Source organism: Hemicordylus capensis, chromosome 1, assembly GCF_027244095.1.
Source record: "Hemicordylus capensis ecotype Gifberg chromosome 1, rHemCap1.1.pri, whole genome shotgun sequence".
Classification (NCBI taxonomy): Eukaryota; Metazoa; Chordata; class Lepidosauria; order Squamata; family Cordylidae; genus Hemicordylus; species Hemicordylus capensis.
Window position 1 is genome coordinate 135,959,159 of NC_069657.1, and position 22,753 is coordinate 135,981,911.

The window sequence follows — 22,753 nt, forward strand, 5'->3', positions numbered from 1 at the left end:
TCCAAGTTCCTTCCCTGGCATCTCCAGATAGGACTGAGAGAGACTCCCACCTGCAACCATGGAGAAGCTGCAGCCAATCTATGTAGGCAATACTGAGTTAGATGGACCAATAGTGTGACTTGGTAGAAGGCAGCTTCCTATGTTCGGACTAGATGGACTTTGATCTAATCCAGCAAGGCAATTCCAACAAATGAATCAATAATTGTAGTTGGGGTTTTAAAAGTCTTCTCATTGCTTTTGCAGGTCATAAACATGGATGGAACCATGAGAAGAACTCTCATAGAAGATAAACTACCACATATATTTGGGTTTACTTTGCTGGGCGACTACATCTACTGGACAGACTGGCAAAGGCGAAGCATTGAAAGAGTTCATAAAATAAGAGCAAGTAGGGACATTATAATTGATCAGTTGCCAGATCTGATGGGTCTCAAAGCAGCAAGGGTAACCAAAGCTGTTGGTAAGTGAAGGCAATGTGAAATTGATTTGCATTGTATTCCAGAATGGTTCTTGCATTCATTGCAAACTTGTAGTGGCAGTGGGTGATAACTTTTATTTATTTTTATTTATTAATTATTTATTAAAACATTTCCATACCGCCCAAAACTTACATCTCTGGGCGGTTTACAACAAAATAAAAACAAAATAAAACATTCATTTAGAAATGGGGGGGGGGACCACACACACATTACAACAATTTAAAAATTTAAAATAATATTTTAAAACAGCATTGAAACCAATTAAAACAACATTAATTAAAAGCCTGGGTGAAGAGATGTGTCTTTAAAGACTTTTTAAAAGCTGTCAGAGATGGGGAGGCTCTTATTTCACTAGGGAGCGTATTCCAAAGCCTCGGGGCAGCAGCAGAGAAGGCCCGTCCCTGAGTGGCCACCAGACGAGCCGGTGGCAGCTGCAGACGGACCTCTCCAGCAGATCTCAGTGGGCGGTGGGGTTCATGCCGAAGAAACTTGAATGTTTAATGGGCTGCTAAATGAGCAGTTATATCTATGTTGGCCAAAGCAGGATAATGGGAAACCTTCCTGCAATTTCCTCACCCTGGGAAGGCCTGATAATGCTTGGGAAGTAGTGCCAGGTCTTCTCCATAGGGACTTCATCCTGTGGTCTGATGGGTGGGGGGGTGAGGAAGCTCATCCTTCCATCCAGCACCAAACTCACTGCAAGGGTTCTTGTTTGGCTGAAGGAAGGCAAGTGGTAGGTCACTTGTTTCCCTTCAGCCCCACTCCTTTGCACCTGTTTGTCATTTTAGCTGCCAAAGAATCCACATGCATATTGGATTGTGGCAGTTCTTGAGGTTTGTTTTATTCCTGCATTATTTTGTGTCAAATATCAGGAGTCTCTTCCATTGGTGGGGCTTCTCCGCACTTTTCCTACCCTTCACACTATCTGTGCTTCAATAACAGATTATAAATAGATGATTTTTGAAGAAAGGGGGATCTTACTATGATTATGAAGCCATAATGTTTTGTTCTTGTTACTGGGGTATTAGTTATCCGGTTTCTTGGAGAAGTTTGAATACTACTGACTTGTACCATTTTCCCCCCATGCTACCCAAGTTGTGTTATGAGGTAAAATGAATGCCGTGCATTTTGGCAAATGAGAAACAAGTGTGATTGTAGAAATGCATTGAATAGCTCAGAAAAGCATACCCACCTGCGATGCCTTCTCTTTCTAGTCTCTTAGTGTAAAAAGGCATACATTATTTGCTGCAGATCCCATTATGCTCTTTCTGACCTATTTTTATGTCTAGAGTGGCTTTCAGTCTAATTATGGTTTCATACCCTTCATATCTGCAGGCCAAACGATTCATGCTTTACATTTATGAAAGCTTTGCCTCCTTTCTCTTCCTAATTGGGCTCATGTCTCAATGACTGTCTGTCTTTGCATCTCCAAAAAACACAATTTCCCCCCTCTTGGGAAATTACTTGAACTACTTCTTCTATTCACTTTCTGTACCTTCCCTATAAAGCCTAAGTTGTGTTTGCTCTGTTTGCTGTATCATCCTTTTTGTACAGGTACATAAGAACATAAGAAAAGCCTTTCTGGATCAGGCTCAAGGCCTCTCTAGTCCAGCTTCCTGTTTCCCACAGTGGCCCAGCAAATGCCTCTGGGAAGCCACACAATCAGGAGGCAAAAGGCATGCCCCTTCTCCTGCCATTTCTCTCTGCAACTGGTATTTGAAGGCATCCTGCTTCTGAATATGGAGGTGACCTACAGCCAACAGGACTAGTAGCCACTGACAGACCTGCCCTCCATGAATTTGTCTAAGCCCTGCTTAAAGCCATCCAAGTTGGTGGTCATCACCACATCCCATGGCAGAGAATTCCATAGATTAAATATGAACTATGTGAAAAAGTACTTCCTTTTGTTGGTCCTAAATTTCCTGGCAGTCAGGTAGCACATGTGTTCCTAACTGTCTTTATCCCTGGTGACTCTGTGATATACGCTTGATATTGTAGAAACTGCTACTTTCTAAGGCAGCAGACAGATGAGGATGAGCAGAAGTTAGGGAGATGCTTTACAAACCAATGTAGCACAAAAGCTGGGAACTTAGTATTCTTTAAGTGGAACATTTCATCTTTCCTTTGCTAGTTTAACACAAATTTAAATGTATACCACTCAAAGCCAGGAATGTATTGCTTGTAGGGGGAAAAACTTATTTGAAAAGCTGCTGCTGCTGCTGCTGCTCTATATATTTAATTCTCTTGGGACATGCGTGCCCAGGATTTGGTGGTGGAACTCTTGCGACACACTGCGAGAGTTCCAAAGTAAGGACTGAGGGGGAAGAAAGTGTTAGTAGTGGCTGGCCAGCCGGTGGGCGGATGGGGGAAGAAAGGTGGCGGCGGGCAGCGAGAGAAATGTGGCGGCGGGCAACGGGCGGGAAGAGAGAAAGGCAGCGGAGGGCAGTGGGTGGGGGAGAGAAAAGCGGCAGTGGGTGGGGGAGAGAAAGGCGGCGGGTGGGGGGAGAGAAAAGCCATAGCAGTAGGCGGGTGGGGGTGAAGAAAAACGGAGGCGGCGGGGCTCTTCTTGGCCGCCCACCGTGGCTCTGTGTGTGGGGAGGAATGGAAGGGGAGGCGGGCTGGAGAGCGCAGGCCGGAGGGAAGGGGAAGAGAGGAGAGACCGGGGCAGGAGGAAGAGGGAAGGGGAAACAGCCGGACCCAAAGCACCGCACAGATGCTCTGTGCGGGGTTGGCTAGTAATAGTAATAGTAGTAATAGTAATAAGATTAGTAACTGGGGAGTAATAGTAATAGTAACCGGGGAGACCCGAGTTCAAATCCCCATTCAGCCATGATACTAGCTGGGTGACTCTGGGCCAGTCACTTCTCTCTCAACCTAATCTACTTCACAGGGTTGTTGTGAGGAGAAACTCAAGTATGTAGTACACCGCTCTGGGCTCCTTGGGGGAAGAGCGGGATATAAATGATGTAGTAGTAGTAGCAGTAGTAGTAGTAAAGCAACTTTACTGGGAACAGGCTATATTTTGCGAAGATATCTATAATAACCAACAGTATTGATGATAAAATTCAGCCATCCCAGGTCCTTGGGAAGGACTTGATGTCTGGATAAAACAAACCAGTCAATAACACCTGTCTGACTCTTTAAACAAGAAATAATAATAATAATTAATTTAAGCAGTTCCTTCTGTCTGTTTCTGCAAAACAAGTTCATGGGTTGAGAAGGGGTCTATTTGAACTCTTCGGCATGAGGTATTTCGACCCCCACCCCACCCCACCCCCATGCCTCTAGTAATGGTGCCTGCATTTGCATCCTAGGCATTTTTTTCCTTCAAAGAACTTGTTTTATTTTCCAGGAACAAATCAATGTGCTGAGAATAATGGAGGCTGCAGCCACCTATGCTTCTTCACGCCTCAAGAGTGCAGATGTGCCTGTCCCATCGGACTGGAGTTACTCAGTGATATGAAGACTTGCATCATTCCAGAAGCCTTTCTTGTCTTCACCAGCAGAGCAGCCATTCATAGGATTTCCCTTGAAACAAACAATAATAATGTAGCTATTCCTCTTACGGGTGTCAAGGAGGCTTCTGCTCTAGATTTTGATGTATCTGACAACAGAATCTATTGGACAGATGTTAGTTTAAAGGTATGCATGGCTTTTTAAGTGAACAGATTGTTTTGCTGCCTACTATACACCACTGATTTCAGTGTAATAAATTAAGAGTGGTGTGTTGGTAATAAGTTTTTTTTTTTTTTAAGTCCTATAAATCTTATAAAGTAAAACATACTCTCCTGGGTGATTACAATAAATCTGTTTCATGTATACAGTGAAGTCCATAGTGATAGTTAGTTTATAATTTGTGCTGCACCAACTATGCAGATAAAATGTATATATAGTTAAATAAATTGGTATGATTTCTTCTAATGTCTGTTTGAAAGAGGTGAATTTATCTTTTGCAGTGGGACTATTTTTTTTCTAAATGTAAATATTTTTCTCCTGGGTAACTTTAGTAAATCAGTAATCACTAATTTGGTTTGTGTTCCTGAACTTCTGTATTTCCATTGTTTTGCAGACAATAAGTCGAGCTTTCATGAATGGAAGCACAGTTGAACATGTGATTGAGTTTGGTTTGGATTACCCTGAAGGGATGGCTGTAGACTGGATGGGAAAAAATCTTTATTGGGCAGATACTGGAACCAATAGAATTGAAGTGGCACGTTTGGATGGTCAGTTCCGGCAAGTTCTTGTGTGGAAAGATTTGGACAACCCGAGGTCTCTAGCTCTTGACCCATCTAAAGGGTAAGAAGGATTTGTATTTTCCCTTTCAGCATAGGTTTATTAAGCAAGTGGCAGTCAATGGGTTCAGCTACAGACCACACTAAATACATATTGAGAAGTTGAGGACCACATCTAATTCATGTATCCTATAAATCCAGTGACTTGCATTGACCCTGCTAACTGGGCAAAGCGGCACCTTTTTGCAGTGGTGATACTTCTTAGTGGTCTCTGTCTATTACACAGATGGGCTTCGCGCTAGTGTGAAGTAGAGACTGGAACCTTCCAAGCTTCTCTTTCTCCATCATTGTGCTGAGCATCCTCTCCCAATATACTAGTTCACATGCTCGACACCCTCCTCCTCATTTCTTTTCATCTACCAAAGAAGAATAATCTCTCTAAGAAACTTCTGTAAAGATTTTTTTTAAAATCTTATCACTATTCTCTCTGTTTTATTTTCTCATTTTTCATATTTGTGTTCATAGTTTTCTCCTTCCTGTTCATTTTGCAGTTTTGTTTGTTACTGAGTTTTCTCTCAGTTTCCCGTCCTTCACCCTCCCCTCAGGGGAGTGGATTTCTCCTGCCTGACTTTCATGTAAGGCGTGCTAGAGAACTTTTAAACGTTGTACAGCTTGTCAGAAGCCTCCTAATGGCGCAGCGGGGAAATGACTTGACTAGCAAGCCAGAGGTTGCCAGTTTGAATCCCTGCTGGTATGTTTCCCAGACTATGGGAAACAACTATATCAGGCAGCAGCAATATAGGAAGTTGCTGAAAGGCATCATCTCATACTGCGCAGGAGATGGCAATGGTGAACCCCTCTTGTATTCTACCAAAGACAACCATAGGGCTCTGTGGTCGCCAGGAGTCGACACCGACTCGACAGCACACTTTACCTTTACGGCTCGTCAGGCGAAATTCACGTCTTCAGATAGGCTTAGCCTATGCTTAGATTGCCTGGGAGAATCTCATTCTGTGGGAAGCTGCCCTCACTGCCAGAAATTTACACGTCAGGTGTGTCGCAACAGCACCTCTAGACTCTGTCTTTCCCTTTGGGAGAGAACCCTTTCTGCTTCTCCTTCTATAGAGTATGTTGCTGGCACTTCCACAGAGCGTTCACCCCCCACAATCACTGATGATGTTGCGGGTGCCACACCACTAATAGGTTTGGGGACCCCAACCTCTCTTCTGGCCTGCACTGCCATGCCCCCAGCTCGGATTGCAATGCCAATCTTGGCCCCGATCTCAGCTCCTCAGGGACAAGTGCCAGTACCCTCATCACTACTCTCTGCTTTGGGTATGTCCAGTCCCGAGGGTGGACCAAGGTGCAGAAGAAGGCAAAGAAACATTCCATCCCCACCTCTGATTTAGCACTGAAACCGAAGAAGAAGAAGGCACTGAAGGACGCAGGACTCGAACGGAACCGGGCATGTTGATTACACACACATCCCCGGTTCAGCTTGCCAGTCCAGGAGTTATAACCCAAAAAAAATTATTTAAGAAGCACTCACCATCTCTGGGGGGGATGCTGCCACAGGTGTGGGAGAGGTCTCCAGCGGCTCCCCCCTCCCCCCCTGGTCTCAATCCAGCCTGTTTGGGGTGGTTTATGAGCCATTTTCAGCCTGTTCTGGGCCTCTTCGTTCTGGCAGTGGCCATATGGGACGTCACTACACATGTGCACCCACCCATCCTTCCCTGCTGCAGAGCTATGTAGTGGTGGACTCTGGAATTTAGGAGGAGGGTGCAGAGCACATTTACTATTTATTTATTCATTCATTCATTCGTTTGTTTGTTTGTTTAACTAACATATTTATATACCACCTAAAACACAAGTCTCTGGGCAGTTTACAACAATACAATAAAAGGAACAAATAAAAAAATTACAACAATTTAAAATTTAAGATGTTAAAACTATTAAAAACCATCAAACTATTACAACAGTATCAAATTAAAAGCCTGGGTGAACAAATGTTTCTTGGCTGCCTTTTAAAAAGTTGTAAGAGATGGGGAGGCTCTTATTTCAGTAGGGAGTGTGTTCCAAAACCTCAGGGCAGCATTGGAGACCTAGTATATTGGGAGAGGAGCCTCAGCACAAAGCTGGAGAAAAAGAAGCTTTGCCAGCACAAATCCCATCTGTATGACTGGACAGATGACCACCAGAAGAAACCCAGTTACAGGTAAGCAACCTGAAGTTATCTTCTACAAAGAGAGAGCGCATGCAAGAGCAACTATCCCTATCCACCTCCAGGGCAGTGTCCTTCCACTGGCTGCTGTTGGTGAGAAACTTGTGTTTCTCTTTGTGTTTCTTTTTAGATTGTGAGCAGTGTTCCCTCTAACAAAACCCCCAGATTAACTGACTTAATCTTGACTTTAAATTCCCAGCATCCTCAACCCAAGCCCACTGCAGCTAAGGATTCTGGGAGCTGTAGTCAACAACATCTGGGATTCCCTCTTACAGGAAACACAGATTGTGAGTCCTTTAGGGACAGGGCATCATTTTTAGCCTATTTTCCAGTAGGCTTATGAGATCACCCAGCTGTGTGTGTGTGTGTGTGTGTGTGTGTCCATCTGTGTGTGTCCCCCTATCAACTTTGCAATGCTTGGACCAATATGAACCAAATGGGGTACAGTTGTAGGGACACCTAGGGACACCTCAATGGCGTAGTTTGTGCTGATACCATCAACCCCTATCCAAGATAGCGGACGCATGAACTTTTGAGGTGCAAGTGGACTAATTTTTGAACCGCTTAACCGATTTGAACCAAATTTGCTACAGCTGTAGGGACACATAGGGATGCCTTAATGGTGTGGTGTGTGATGATGTCATTCACTCCAATTCAAGTTGGCGGCTACATGAATGTCTGAGGCGCAAGCGGGCTAATTTGTGGACTGCCTCACCCACTTGAACCAAATTGGGTACAGTTGCAGTGAGTGACACACAGGGACACCTCAGTGGCATAGCTTGTGATGATATCATCCACACTGATTCAAGAAGGCGGATACGTAAACTTTTGGGGCACAAGTGGGCTAACTTGTGGACAGTCTAACCAATTTGAACCAAATTTTCTGTATGGACACAGGGATGCCCCAATGGTGTAGTTTGTGATGATGTCATCAACCCAGATCCAAGATGGTGGCTGTGTGAACTTTTGAGGCGCAAGTGCACTAACCTGAGGACTGTCTAACTGATTTGAACCAAATTAGGTACAGTTGTAGTGTGTGACACACAAGGACACCTCAGTGGTGTAGTTCAGGGTTTCTTAACCTTGGCCCCCCCAGATGTTGTTGGATTACAACTTCCATCATCCTCAGCCACAAATGCCATGTCTGGGGGTGATGGGAGTTGTCGTCCAACAACATCTGGGGGCCCACAGTTAAGAAACCCTGGTATAGTTTGTAATGATGTCATCCACCCCGATCCAAGATGGCGGATGCATGAAACATTTGAGGTGCAAGAGATTTAACTTGTGGACCTCGATTTGAACCAAATTTAGTCCAGTTGTAGAGACAGTGGAAGAAAAGTAGGCTGATTAGTTCTTAATGGAACAACTTGTTAATAACTTTGCTATGTAACCACTTTGAGAATACTTTTATTGAAAAGCGGTATTTAAATATCCTTAACAACAACAACAGATCATTGGTGGTAGTCAAATCCTATCTGGCGGTTTTGAGTCTTCAGAGCAGCTTATATTACCAAGCTTTTTTAATATTGCTTACGGCAGATGTAAAACATGATTGAGCTCCCAAATGACTATGAAATGGGTTTTAAAACATGATCTGTTCAGAATTTCACCTTTTACAGTGGTCCCTCGACTTACAAAGTTAATCCGTTCCGAATGCACGTTCGTAGGTCGAAAATTTCGTAAGTTGAAAAGCGCTCCCACAGAGGTCTGAAAAAATTCGTAAGTCGAGTAAGCCGCATCTAAAAATTCGTAAGTCAAGGAAACCGCATCTAAACCGCCAACGGTTTCCATTCGTAGCTCGAAAAATTCGTAAGCATGCGGCCATTTTTGTCGTTCGTAAGTCGAAAACATCGGATGTCGAGTAGTTCGTAAGTCGAGGGTCCACTGTATTTAAAAAGTGTCTTAACCTTCAGAAATGTAGAAGGAAGTAAGAACATCACCATCTAAGAAACTCTCACATAAGACAAATAAAAACTGTTTGTATTAATATTAACTCGAATGTAAAGATTTTGATTTTAATACTAGGGCTCTCTTAGATACTGTTGCCCCCACTTCCTTCTGCAGTCACAAATGTTAGAAACTTTTTTTAAAAAATGAAAGGCAGAATTATCAATTCAAACAGGAACTTACAGGTGACATAAACAATATCTTGAGATAGAGAACCACAAATATCCACTTACTGGCCAAACCTATTGACCTTGCTATAGACTTGTTCAGAGGGCTTTGGGGAGAGGCAAGTCTTTCTCTCATTTTTGTACTGTGATCTGAATAAGGAAAAAAACAACAGGAGATGCTTCTCCAGTCCTTTCTCTTAAAAAAATCTCCATGCAAGTGAGGGAAAGCTCCATGTTCCTCCTAAGCCATATGACATACAGAGGACATGAGGTTTACAGAAGAGGAATTAAATTGCAAGAGTGTCTCCCACTGTTTCTTATCTTATTTGAATCTCCATGCAAATGAGAGAAATTTTAACTTCTCTCCCAAGCCTTCTGCACTTCTCAGTCTTCTGTACTTGGAGTCTTCTCCCATGGAGGTTTGAGGAACGGTGGTGGTGGTGGGATAGCAGGAGTGTCTCCCACTGCTTCTTTCTTCATCCAAACCACAGTTCAAGAAAGAGAAGATTCTGTATTTCTTCCAAGCCTCCCTTCTGTTGCCAGTGGGCTTGGGAAAGAGGTGGAGTTTCCTGTCACTTCCATGGAGGTTTGCATAAGGAATGAAAAAGGAGAAATTCATACTCCGTTTTCCCTTCCCGCAACTGCAGCACAAGTACAGCAGTCAAAGACTGCTGGCAGTCCTTGCTAGAGATCCAGGGAAACATGCCCGTGCTGATAGAATTGTGGGCATGTGTGTTGAAAGCTAGATGCAGCCCCTGAACCATATATTTCCTCCCCTTTGTAGTAAGAAATACAATAGTTGATGTTTCCAAAATTTATAGAAGAAAGAGACTGAACAAATTTGCTTTAAGTTGCTAACTGGGATCCAAAGAACATCTAATGCAAACACACATGCTTCTGTATGTTCATTTGGGTTTTCCTGCTATTGTTGTTTTGTTGTTGTTCCACCCCACATTGAGTTTAAGGCAGAACCCAGAGGTTCTCTCCTAATTTGGGGATCACCTATTTGGGAACTACACTTGGAAGAAGTATTCTCTAAAACTTAACTGTGCAAGTGCAAAGCCCCTTGCTTTGGCTGATCTCCCATCCAAGATGTCTAAAGTTTGTGAAACAATACACAGGCTTCCTCTTTCAGCTTCTCTAGTGCCTGCCAAATCAAGCTCAGTGTTTGGCCTTTGTGTCAGAAAGTCTATAGATATTGCTATCTGTACGCTGTCTTAAAATGTTTATACTAGGTGGTATATAAATTCAATAAATAATAAATAGATGTACAGTTCTAAAGTGTTTACTTTCCTTATTTAGTTACACAGTATAACTTTTTTGCATAATCTCCCCAAGGAATATATGTGATTTACATATACAGGAGAACCTCGTTATATGCGGATATATGCAGATTCTGTATCGATAGTTTCGCGTATTCATGGGTGTCTAATTGACACCCAGTTTCATTATCCAAGTATACAAAGGGGTTAAAGCCCATGTATCTACAGTTCCTAGAGAGCCGGAAGTGACCACGGAGGTCATTTCTGGCTGCTATTTTGTCCATGGGAGCCATTTTTGGCACATTTCAGCCAAAGATTTTTTTAAAATAAAAAAAAATAAAATCCACAATTTTGGGGACCATTTGGGAATTTTTGGAGGGATTGCTGGATGTCAGGAGACCCATGGAGCATGGTAGGGCACTTTTTTGGGCCCATTTTGGTGTTTTGGGGGGTGTTTGGGAGTAGTTTTTTCTGAGACAGGGAACCTAACCCTTGCATTCCCATAGACTCAATGACTCATTATCCACGGTTTCATTATCCACAGTAATGTGCAGGAATGGAACCCCTGTGGATAATGAGGTCCACCTGTATAGGATTCCACCATCAAACACGCATCTTAAACTTTTGGAATTAGCTTCTCAGTACTCTTTTGGCATGAACCTTTTGCTTGAATGTTTTGACAGAAAATCCTGAGGATTTAAAAAGCTTTCTAGATAAGAACATAAGAACAGTCCTGCTGGATCAGGCCCAAGGCCCATCTAGTCCAGCATCCTGTTTTGCACAGTGGCCCACCAGATGCCACAGGCAGGAGTTGAGGGCATGCCCTCTCTCCTGCTGTTACTCCCCTGCAACTAGTACTCAGAGGCATCCTGCCTTTGAGGCTGGAGGTGGCCCACAGCCCTCCGACTAGTAGCCGTTGATAGACCTCTTCTCCATGAAGTTATCCAAACCCTTCTTAAAGCTATCCAGGTTGTTGGCTGTCACCACATCTTGTGGCAGAGAATTCCACAAGTTGATTGTGCGTTGTATGAAAAAGTACTTCCGTTTGTTGGTCCTAAATTTCTTGGCAATCAATTTCATGGGATGACCCCTGGTTCTAGTGTTATATGAGAGAGAGAAGAATTTCTCTCTATCCACTTTCTCCATATTATGCATGATTTTATAGATTTTATATCATGTCTGCCTGCAGTTGTCTTTTTTCTAAACTAAAAAGCCCCAGGTGTTGTAGCCTTGCCTCATAAGAAAGGTGCCTTTGGGCCCCTGATCATCTTGGTTGCCCTGCATGTTTTCCAGTTCTACAATGTCCTTTTTTAGATGTGGTGACCAGAATTGTATGCAGTACTCCAAGTGTGGTTGCACCATAGTTTTGTATAAGGGCATTATAATATTAGCCGTTTTATTTTCAGTCCCCTTCCTAATGATCCCTAGCATGGAATTGGCTTTTTTCATAGCTGCTGCACATTGAGTTGACACTTTCAACAAGCTGTCCACCAGGAGCCCAAGATCCTTCTCCTGGTCAGTCACCGACAGCTCAGATCCCATCAGCATATACTTGAAGTTGGGGTTTTTCGTCCCAATGTGCATCACCTTACACTTGCCAACATTGAACCGCAATTGCCACTTTGTTGCCCACTCACCTAGTTGGAGAGATCCTTTTGGAGCTCCTCACAATCCTTTTTGGATTTCACTACCCGAAAGAGTTTGCAAATTTGGCCACCTCGCTGCTTACCCCTGCTTCTAGATCAGGGGTACTAGATCAGGGATACTTTCAGGAATGCTAATAATTAGCCATTTACACCTTACTTTGTATTATTTATTTTTTTGTATTCTGTAGTCTTTTGTGACACTGATCATACCTGGGTTTCATTATATTGGTATTCCTAAGTGTTAATGGTGGTTTCTTCCTTTTGTCACTTTTATACAAAAGAAACAGATGTGGATATATATAGTACTACTTTATTGGTTAAAATAGCCTCTTCTTGTGACAGAGCTTACTGATACAGAATTTCCTGTTATGTTGTTGTAAACCACTCAGAGATGGAAGTTTGGGATGGTATACAAATTTGATAGAGAGACATGTATGATAATAGATTTTGATAGCATGCCCTTCTATATATCTCAATTCAATAGCTTGACTTCTGCTTGTATACTCATTGGGATACGCTGCTAAATCCCTGCTAACTAGGCAAAGAGGCACATTTCAAAGTGGCAATTCTCTTTGTGGGGAGAGATTTAACTCCAGCACAGCATTCTTCCACTGGCTATTGCTGGTGACTATTTTTTGTTTCTTTTTAGAATTGTGAGCCCTTTGGGAACCGAGAACCATTTTCTCCTTGTAATTCTTTTTTTGTGTAAACCTCTTGGAGAACTTTTGTTGAAAAGCAGTATATAAATAATAATGACACCAAAAAGGTCGTCAAAAGAGAGTACTGCTCTTCTATGTACAGCCTCTAGAAGGCTGACAAATACTCAATAAAATACAAAACAGTCAAGATGTCATCCTTTTATCATACCAATGTCTGTCAGTGTCCATAAGTACTGGGGAATATGCAAACGTATCTATCATCCTGTCCGAAAAACTCAATTATCTATCATCCTGTCCGAAGAATGTTGTGCAAATCAGAAGCTACACAAACAAAAGTGGGTCCTGTAAGGCAGGGTTTCTTAACCTTGGGCCCCCAGATGTTGTTGGACTACAACTCCCAGAATCCCCAGATATGACCTTTGTGGCTGAGGATTCTGGGAGTTGTAGTCCAACAACATCTGGGGAACCAAGGTTAAGAAACCCTGGCTGTAAGGTGTCTCTGAGATCAATATAGTAACTACTGTTACTATATCAAGTGATCGCTAGTCCAACAAATTCACAGGAATAATCAAATTTAAAATGCTTTGAAATACTAACTGAAAGATAAGATGTATTTCTTAAGCATTCAGTATGATAAAAGAGGAAAATATCCTTACAGTTGGTTAATAGTGCTTAACACCTAAAACCGACTACAGTATTTGGAAATACACAATGCATCTTGCTATCCTGTTTTTATGTACCTGGGAGCAAAACAAAGGGCCAGTATGACACATGCCTTGATAGGGTTAAGCAGTGAATCAGTTTATCCTGATGATATACCATTTTTAATTACAGGTACATGTACTGGACAGAGTGGGGAGGCAAACCAAAGATTGTTCGGGCATACATGGATGGAACAAATAGCATCACACTAGTGGATAAAGTAGGACGTGCCAATGATCTTACTATTGATTATGAAGATCAAAGACTCTACTGGACTGACCTGGACACAACCATGATTGAGTCATCAAATATGCTAGGTATTATCAAATGCTATGTGCAAATAAGCTATATACAAAATAAGTGGCAGAATATGCTTAATCCAGGAATTTCACCGTTCAGCCCAGTAGTCCTAGACTTCAACTGTTAATTTTTCTGTAAATTGTGTCCTTGTTAGACTGAATGTCCCAGCATATCTTTATTCAAACTTAACAAACTGAAACAAGAAATATTTTTCATCTGACAGCTCTTCTGAAGTTGGTACTTTTGTGATTAAGATTGCTGAAATGGGCATTAGCAATATTATCCATGTATTGTTATGCTCTATTAACTTGTTATGAAAAGTTATATTTTGGGGTAAATCTCAGAAATCTGGGCACTCTGTAGATGCCATTTTCAGATCTCATAATCATATTGAAATGGTTTTTGTCCTCAGATACTATATTTTTAATTTTTAAAAAAATTCATTTAACTCCTGTTCATATTCTTCAGACCCAAGAAGATTTCTCTGCTGCTGAAAATACAGGCCTATGAAATCATTCACAGAAGAAGAAGAAATATTCATGAAGCAATTGTTCTTGTCCCAGCTAGGGCCAAAGGAGAGCTCTAGTAATGTCTTGCTTCCCCAGTAACTCCACTCATGGAGTGGAGGGGAAAATGCTGAGCTCTTGTTTTGCGAGAGAGCAGGTGGGGGAAAGATAGCAGAGAACTGAGAAACCCTACACCCTTTTAAATCTACCTTGGGTATGAGCCCCAGCTGATATGCCTGGGAGTGCTTTAGCCATAGAGGAAGGGGGACAGGAAAGAGCAAATATTTACACACTCGCTCAGTCACTCTTGGGGGAAAAATAGAATTTTTTGGCTCAGAGATGAAGATTCCAAATTGGTCATCTGACAGCACTGGACAGAGCAAAAGTAGTAAATGAGGGACCGGGGGCAGGGAGGTGGAGTGTCTGTGGTCTATAAGAATAATATCTCCCTTACCAGGATCTCTGTTGGAGTGTCAGACCATATCGAATATGTGTACTTACGTTTGGGGACCAGGAATAGACTGGGGCTTCTGTTGGTGTACCAATAGCCCCACTGCTCAGCATAGTCCCTAACTGAGCTGACAAACTTGGTCTCGGGTTTGGTGTTGGAGTCCCCTAGGCTTATGGTGCTGGGGGACTTCAATGTTCATTTCAGGACCAATTTGTCCGGGGTGGCTCAGGAGTTCATAGCGGCCATGACGACTATGGGCCTATCTCAAGTGGTCTCGGGACCAACGCACATTGCAAGTCACACGCTTGATTTGGTCTTTCACTCTGATCAGGGTGGTGTTCTGTGGGTGGGGACTCCTGTGATTTCCTCATTGTCATGGACGGACCACCATCTGATTAAGGTTGGACTCACAGTCACACCCCACCTTCACAGGGGTGAGGGACCTATTAGGATGGTCCGCCCAAGAAGGTTATTGGATCCAGTAGGATTTCAAGAAGCCTTGGAGAGATTTAGTGTTGGCTCTGCTGGCGATCTTATTGATGCCCTGGTGGAGAACTGGAACAGCAAACTCACCGGGGCAGTAGACATGATCGCTCCTAAGCGTCCTCTTGAACCCGCTTCAAAATTGGCCCTTTGGTATACAGAAGGGGGGCTGAAGCGTCAAGGTAGATGACTGGAGCACAGGTGGAGAAAAACTCGGCTTGAATCCGACAGATTGCAACATAGAGCTCATTAAAGATCTATGCTCAGGCAATACGTGCGGCAAAGAAGCGATTCTTTTCTGCCAGTAATGCATCCGCAAGTTCACGTCTGGCGGAGTTGTTCAGGGTTGTGAGAGGGCTAGTATGTGCCCCTCCTCCCTTGAATCAGAATCTGGAACCATCAATTACTCGCTGTGATTGATGTGTTTAATGAATTCTTTGTGGGGAAAGTCTCTCGTATTCGGGCCAACTTAGATTCCGTCTCCACAATTACTTCAGTGTCTGATGTGGAGGTGTCAAGCGACTCCTCTTATGTGGTTAGGTTGGATCAGTTCCAGTTTGTGACTCCTGAGGATGTGGGCAAGCTGATTGGAAAGGTGCGGCCCACCACCTGTGCTCTTGACCCTTGCCTGATATGGCTTATATTATCTGGCAGGGGGGTTGTTGTAGAAGGCCTGGTAGAGATTATAAATACGTCTCTGAGGGAAGGTAGGATGCCTCAAAAATACCTCTATTTTTAAAGACAGCTTCCCAAACATGCTCCCAGTAGATGCTGCAGGTGGGGTTTTCTCCTTTACAGAAATGTGTTCCCCTTTCCAATAAACCATTAGGGAACAGCACTTGTACAGAGCCTTGAGAACCCAGCCTTCCTCTTCCCATTTTAAAGATGGGAAGCTGTGTACAATGGGCAGCAGACCCAGGGTGGTCTGTTCTCTGCTTATTTTCCAGTGGTGGAGGGGAAGAAAGAATTCTTAGACAGCGTTTAGAACACAGCTCCAGAGGCAGCGTGTGAGAGGGCGGTTTCTCCCTCTCTCCCTAGAAGGGAGAATGAGAGCTTGCCTTGAGGTGAACAGCAATCCTTGCTCTCCACAAGAGACAAGGCAAGTTTGTTTGTTTGTTTGTTTGTTTGTTTATATACCGCCTAACATTGAAATCTCTAGGCAGTATAAAGAATTAAAACATAGTATAAAATATAAAACATTTAAAATTCATAAAAAGATAAAAATCATAATAGATAAAAACATTAAAATTTTAAAATTAGATTTCAGTTAAAAGCCTGGGAAAATAGGTACGTCTTCAGGGTTCTCCTAAAAACAAACAGAGAAGGAGATGCTCTTATTTCAGCAGGGAGCGAGTTCCAAAGCCTGGGAGCAGCCACAGAGAATGCCGGATCCTGAGTTGCCATCAAATGAGTTGGTGGCAACCATAACTGGACCTCTCCGGTTGTTATTGTTTTGTTATTTTCAACCTTGTGTTTGTGCTGTGGCCAGTGATTCGTTACTATAAGGTTTGGGTAGAGAACTAGTGGCAGAAACTAGTCTGAAGTTTTTGATACATTTGCTTCAATGCATCAGAAACATTTGAGAAACTAGGGAGGAGCTTTTTATATGCACCTCACCACATACATCCCTCAAAGTAGAGGAATGTAGACTGCACTCGGGGGACGAGGGAGGGACTTGCCTGAAAGTATTATGTCTTGCCAGTTACTTTAAGTTGGATTGAGCTATTGGGTCCCTAACAGTTGTGCTGGTATACTTGTTGAGAGACTGAAGCCTTCATCAGGAATATTCTACGAAACTTCCTATGCTTTGTTTCATTTGAACAATACTTACCAAAGGCTGTCCGCTAAGTCCAGTGTTGTTGTTGTTGTTTTTAAAAACAGGGTGCACGCCAAGAAGCAGTGCTGTACAAGTTACTTTGAAAATAATACAAGCAGCAATGCAACAATGATAGAAACAAAGGAAGCTGCCTTGAATTGAGTCAGACCATTGATCCATCTAACTTAGTATGGTCTACACAGACTGGCAGCGGCTCTCCAAGGTTTCAGGCAGGAGTCTTTCCTGGAGATGCCAGGGATTGAACCTGAGATCTTCTGCATGCAAACAAATGCTCTGCCACTGAGCTATGGTCCCATCCCCTAAGGGCAATATCTTACAACAGATAGTGTTCACATTTAGTCACCCATTCAAATGCAAACCAGTGTGGATGCTTCTTAGCAAAGGGCATAATTCATGCTCACTACCGCAAGACCAGTTTTCCTCCATGAGTGCCCAGATGAGTTCCAATTAACCATTACAGTATTAGTAATGATGTAATCTTTATATTCTGAAAATAGACATGCTATGCTTTGAAGACAAAAGCTGATAGATAAACCTCAGTTGCTGTGTTTATTAACAGCATGTGATCATGTTTTTCAGGACAAGAGAGAGAAATAATAGCAGATGATCTACCTCATCCTTTTGGACTAACTCAATACAGTGACTTCATCTATTGGGCAGATTGGAACCTTCACAGTATACAAAGAGCTGACAAGACAAATGGGAGAAACCGGACACTAATTCAGGGGCGTCTAGATTTAGTGATGGATATATTGGTTTTCCATTCCTCACGACAGGATGGCTTCAATGACTGCGTGCAAAACAATGGGTACTGTGGACAGTTGTGCCTGGCCATACCAAATGGCTACAGATGTGGCTGTGCCTCTCACTATACCTTGGATCCCAACAGTCGGAACTGCAGTTGTATGTCTTTCTTTTTGCATTTCCTTTAGTTCTGATGTTAAATACTTGCAGTTGTTTTGTTTATTGCATGTCTTTTAAGCCCTATGTTGTCAAAACTGTGGTGTGCACTCTTGCCACGTGCATGTGAGAGAGTGCTGGAACTCTGGGAGTGATTCACAACCATGGCTGCCAAACTTAGCTAGAGAATATTCAGTACAATAAGACTGTACACTTTCTCGCTCATACATGCTTGTTCCAGAGCCCTGGTCCCTGCACATGCAAGTCAGAATGAGGCAAAAGATGCTGAACAGGAACTTAGAAAGCAGGGGCCACCCAGTCATTGTCTAGAGCAGCTGGGATGATCCATTACTTCCAGCCCCACAAAGCCTGCAAGCCTCAAAGGGGGGTGCTCCTTGATTTTCTGAGTGTCCAGGCAGTTAGCTGGGCAGTGCTGATTCCTTCTCCTGATAGCGAAGCTAATCCCAGCAGCCTCACTGTGTCACTGCTTTCCAAGCTGGACTTTGTGGAGGAGTGAGTGGTAATGGTGCAGGTCAAATGATGGGGTAGAGGTGGCACTGCTCCTCTTAAAAACCTATCACACTCATGTGCATCATACTGGATGCACATGAGTGTGCGTAAAGATCTCTACATCTTTGCTTGTCTAGGAGGGCCTCCCCCCCGCCCCCCCGAGGTTAAAAACTTTGCAAAAGATTGCTTTAAGCTTTCATGCCATCATACTGGTAAGAATGTCTATGTACTTCTGTTGGCTTTTATTCGTAGAGAAACCAATTTACTCTCTTGTTCTCTAGGGCTTGGGGCTGATAGACGATCTGAAAATCAGTGTTATTGTAATGTAGCTCTGTTAATTAGATGGTAAAATCTTATGCCTTAATCACAGTTGTGCATTTCAGAGGTTTCCAAAAACCTGACTTTGCAATTTGTAATACAGTTTGTCCTCCAAAAAGTGAAGTTATCTGAAACCACAAAACATTATAACCCTGATTTATCAGAATTTCAAAACTGACCTCATGATATTAGAGGCTTGGCTGATGAAAGCAAGTGTGGCAGGTTTAATGTTGTTAAAAATAAATACAAATTACCCATAATAGGAAAATACATCTTCTAGCCTAATATGTGATGCAGAAAGCATGCTGAAAATACTATGGAAAAACAGCAGAAAGCTTGTGTTATTGAAATAGAGTAGGAATCAGTTTGAAGAAGTTTTCAGGAAGCATCGGGTTCGGTGGGGGGCGGGAATCAAGCCACACCATGCTGCAGCTGTTCAGGGCTCAGTTTTGAGCAAGCCTTGCACAAGCCCCACTGGAAAATGTTATAGACATGTTATAGGCATATCAGTTTAATATCCTGACTTGTCCACAAACTGTAGTTAGAAAATTCAGGAATTGGCAGATTCACACACAACAATAAATCCCAATTTGTTTTTACACCAGAACTAGAAATTCATTCATTCATTCATTCATTCAATTTTTATACCGCCCTTCCAAAATAGCTCAGGGCAGTTTACAATTAAAACAAAACCATTAACATTAATTAACAGTTAAAACAGAGATTATAAAACACCATAAAACAAGAATTAAACAATCAAAACAGATTAAAACTCTGAAAAATCAGGTTACAACATTAAAACCTTTTACAACAATTTAAAAACCCTGGAAGGCCAGGCCAAACAGATAGGTTTTGAGGGCTCTCCTGAAAGCCAATAAAGAATTCAAATTATGGAAATAATTGCAAATTTCCTCCCCTCACATGTGAGCCTGAGGGTAAAACCATGGTGATAATTGAACCAAGCCATTGAGGCTGTTCTCACGACCTGCAGAAACAGGGCTAATGGAGCCCAGCCCGGTTTCTTCAGGTCGTGTGCTGCAACAGGAACCACGTAGCTCCTGGCAGCAAGCTCGCATAATTGCCCCCCCTTAAACGAGGTTAGCGGAGCATGTGCTCCTCTAACCCCATTTACCTGATCGTGTGTTGCCGCACTGCAGCAACTCATGAGGAGACCCCCAACGGGGAGGCAACAACAAGCCTCCTGGCATCAGGGGACTCCCCAGAATGCCCTGAGCACTTGTGTGGGGCATTCTGAGACTTCCGGGGGCCCGGAGGCCCCTATCCCTGCTGCCCCAACCATCTCTGTGATGGAGCTGTTAATTGAGTGGGCGGCCAATCTGCCTGATTGTCTGCAGGGAGAGCAGGTCAAGCCCACTCTCCCCGTGAAACCCCTTTTGGCTCTCCACACGAGCAGTGTGGAGAGCCTCATTGTGTGATGGATTGTGCCCCAAGTCTGAAATACAGAATGTTAAGCAAACTTGGCTTGATTTTTCCTTCTTTTTTTAAAAAAAAAAAGGTTATTTTTAAAACCTTGAATATACAGTTGTGCAAAATAATAGATTTTGAGGCTCTTCTCACGATTTGTGAGAAGAGCCTGAGGAGGGTTAGCAGGGAGAGTGGGCTTAGCCTGCTCTCCCCTCAGACAACCGAGCAGTCTGCTCCGATTCGGCCGCCCACACAATTATTTCCGAACCGGCCGCCCACACAACTGCCAGCTCCATTATGGAGCCAGCGGGAGCTGGGAGGATCGGGGGCTGCGCAGCCCCCAGAAGTTCCAGCATGCCCTGTGTGAGTGTGCAGGGCATACTGGAGAGACCCCTGAGACGGGAGGCTGCTTTTCAGCCTCCCTGTCGGGGGTCTACTCATGAGTTGCCACGGCACAGAGCTGTGCCGCAGCAACTCACGATCAGAAAGCCCGGGTTAGCGGAGCACTTGCTCCGCTAACCTGGGCTTAGGGGAGGGCTACTTAAGCGGGTGACCCGCTTTGACTGAACCGGGCTTGGCTGCGAGCCCGATGAGTCTCATGATCGGTGGGAAGCGGGCTAAGGACCCTTAGCCTGCTTTCCACTGATCGTCAGAATAGCTTCTAAAAGTTAAAGGTTTAAAAGTTAAATGCAAGTTTTTTGTGCTCATTTTACTAATAACCATGATGCTTAAAATAAGCAATAGTGCAACAATTTTTAAAAAAATTGTATTATTGAACTAGTTTTTCTCCCTTTTCTGCTATATTGATTTGCTGTTTGGTAGAAATGGATTTCATTTTTAAGAGCTGGAATGTAATTATCTCAGGAGTTTTTTTAAGGCCTTTTTGTTGCTTTTCTTCGGCATGAAGGCTCAGGATGAATAGCATATTTAAAATATTATAACAGCATAAAATATATATTCCCTCAACAGAAATCCTTAAGCCCCCAAAAGATTGAAAGTTGAATTGTTCTGAAGGTCTTGAACTGCTCTGTTTTTATAATACCAAAAATCTGAAAATGTAAATGCTGCTACTTTTATTCTAGCATTTCACAAATATAGTTCTCTTTCCAGGTTCTTCTAAACTTATTAATTTATTCTATGGGTGTCCTTGTATTTGTGTATGATGATCATGCTATTTGTGTTTTTTTAGCACCCAGCAGCTTCTTACTGTTTAGTCAGAAGTCTGCAATTAGCCGGATGATACCAGATGACCAGCAAAGTCCAGATATCATACTACCCATTCATGGTCTAAGAAATGTCAAAGCTATTGATTATGATCCCCTGGATAAATTGATTTATTGGGTAGATGGACGTCAGAATATTATTAAAAGAGCCAAAGATGATGGCTCTCAGGCAAGTTTCTATATTATACTGTATATATGTATAAAAAGTATAACAGTTGATATATATTTTGTTTGAAAATATGTAATATAGTAACCTTTTTAAAGCTTATATATACCATTTAGAATTGCGTTGCTCACACTGTCAGTGTATCTTCCTGTGCCCTGTGCCCTTCAGCTGCTGTCGTACAGATTGGAGTTTGTACCACCAACAGCTAAAGTGGCATCATATGCAGCTAAAGTGGAATAGAGCCCTTTTGGCTTTACCCTATTTGTGTTTAAATCCTCCTGCCTTGCACCTTCCATTTTTAAATTGATTTGCTGGTGACAGCAAACAAAGGCTAGGGAATCTGACTGCCTCAAGATGCATTAGGAAAATTGTGAGATTGTCCTCCTTTCTGCTAGCTGTCCAAAGTATCTTACACATCTGTACATGGAAGGGAAGCTTAGGAACATGGGAAGCTGCCATATACTGAGTCAGACCATAGGTCCATCTGGCTCAGTATTGTCTACACAGACTAGCAGCGGCTTCTCCAAGGTTGCAGGCAGGAATCTCTCTCAGCCCTATCTTGGAGATGCTGCCAGGGAGGGAACTTGGAACCTAGATGCTCTTCCCAGAGCGGCTCCATCCCGAGGGGAATAACTCATAGTGCTCATACATCTAGTCTCCCATTCATATGCAACCAGGGTGGACCCTGCTTAGCTAAGTGGACAAGTCATGCTTGCTACCGCAAGACCAGCTCTCCTGTGAAGGCTTGTGAGCCTTCACTATGATTAACGTTGATGAAGATATATTTGCACATGGTTAAAGCAAGCAGAGAGAACTCATTCTGAGGAGGGGCTGGAGAAACAGAATACACAATTCTGTGGCTCGTTTCCTTAACTGTGGTTATGGAACCCCTTCATTATGTCTGTACTGGCTCACTGTCAGGGTTTTTCTTGTCAAAAACAAGAAAATTGTTTTTCTTGTCAAAAACAAGAAATTTAAAACAACAATTTAAAAATTTTAAAACAATATTCTAAAACAACATTAAAAAAAATCAAAACAATATCAGTTAAAAGCCTGGGTGAACAGATGCATCTTTAAAGACTTTTTAAAAATTGTCAGAGATGGGGAGGCTCTTATTTCACCAGGGAGCGCATTCCAAAGCCTCGGGGCAGCAACAGAGAAAGCCCGTCCCTGAGTAGCCGCCAGACGAGCCAGTGGCAAATGCAGACAGACCGATTATCTCAATGGGCGGTGGGGTTCATAATGAAGAAAACGTTCTCTTGAATACCCAGGGCCCAAGCTGTTTAGGGCTTTATAGGTTATAACTAACACCTTGTATT

The 22,753-nt window shown here is 42.9% G+C and overlaps 1 protein-coding gene across 2 annotated transcripts in view; it reads left to right on the forward strand.

Moving 5' to 3' along the window:
* LRP5 (LDL receptor related protein 5) overlaps positions 1 to 22,753 on the forward strand; it is a 222,312-nt gene that overhangs the window by 140,496 nt on the left and 59,063 nt on the right. For both annotated transcript variants that reach the window (XM_053261771.1, XM_053261780.1), the window contains exons 8-13: positions 244 to 460; positions 3,832 to 4,121; positions 4,549 to 4,775; positions 13,448 to 13,632; positions 17,472 to 17,795; positions 21,235 to 21,437. In XM_053261771.1, the coding sequence (XP_053117746.1) occupies positions 244 to 460; positions 3,832 to 4,121; positions 4,549 to 4,775; positions 13,448 to 13,632; positions 17,472 to 17,795; positions 21,235 to 21,437 (1,446 nt within the window). The remainder of the gene's footprint in view (positions 1 to 243; positions 461 to 3,831; positions 4,122 to 4,548; positions 4,776 to 13,447; positions 13,633 to 17,471; positions 17,796 to 21,234; positions 21,438 to 22,753) is intronic.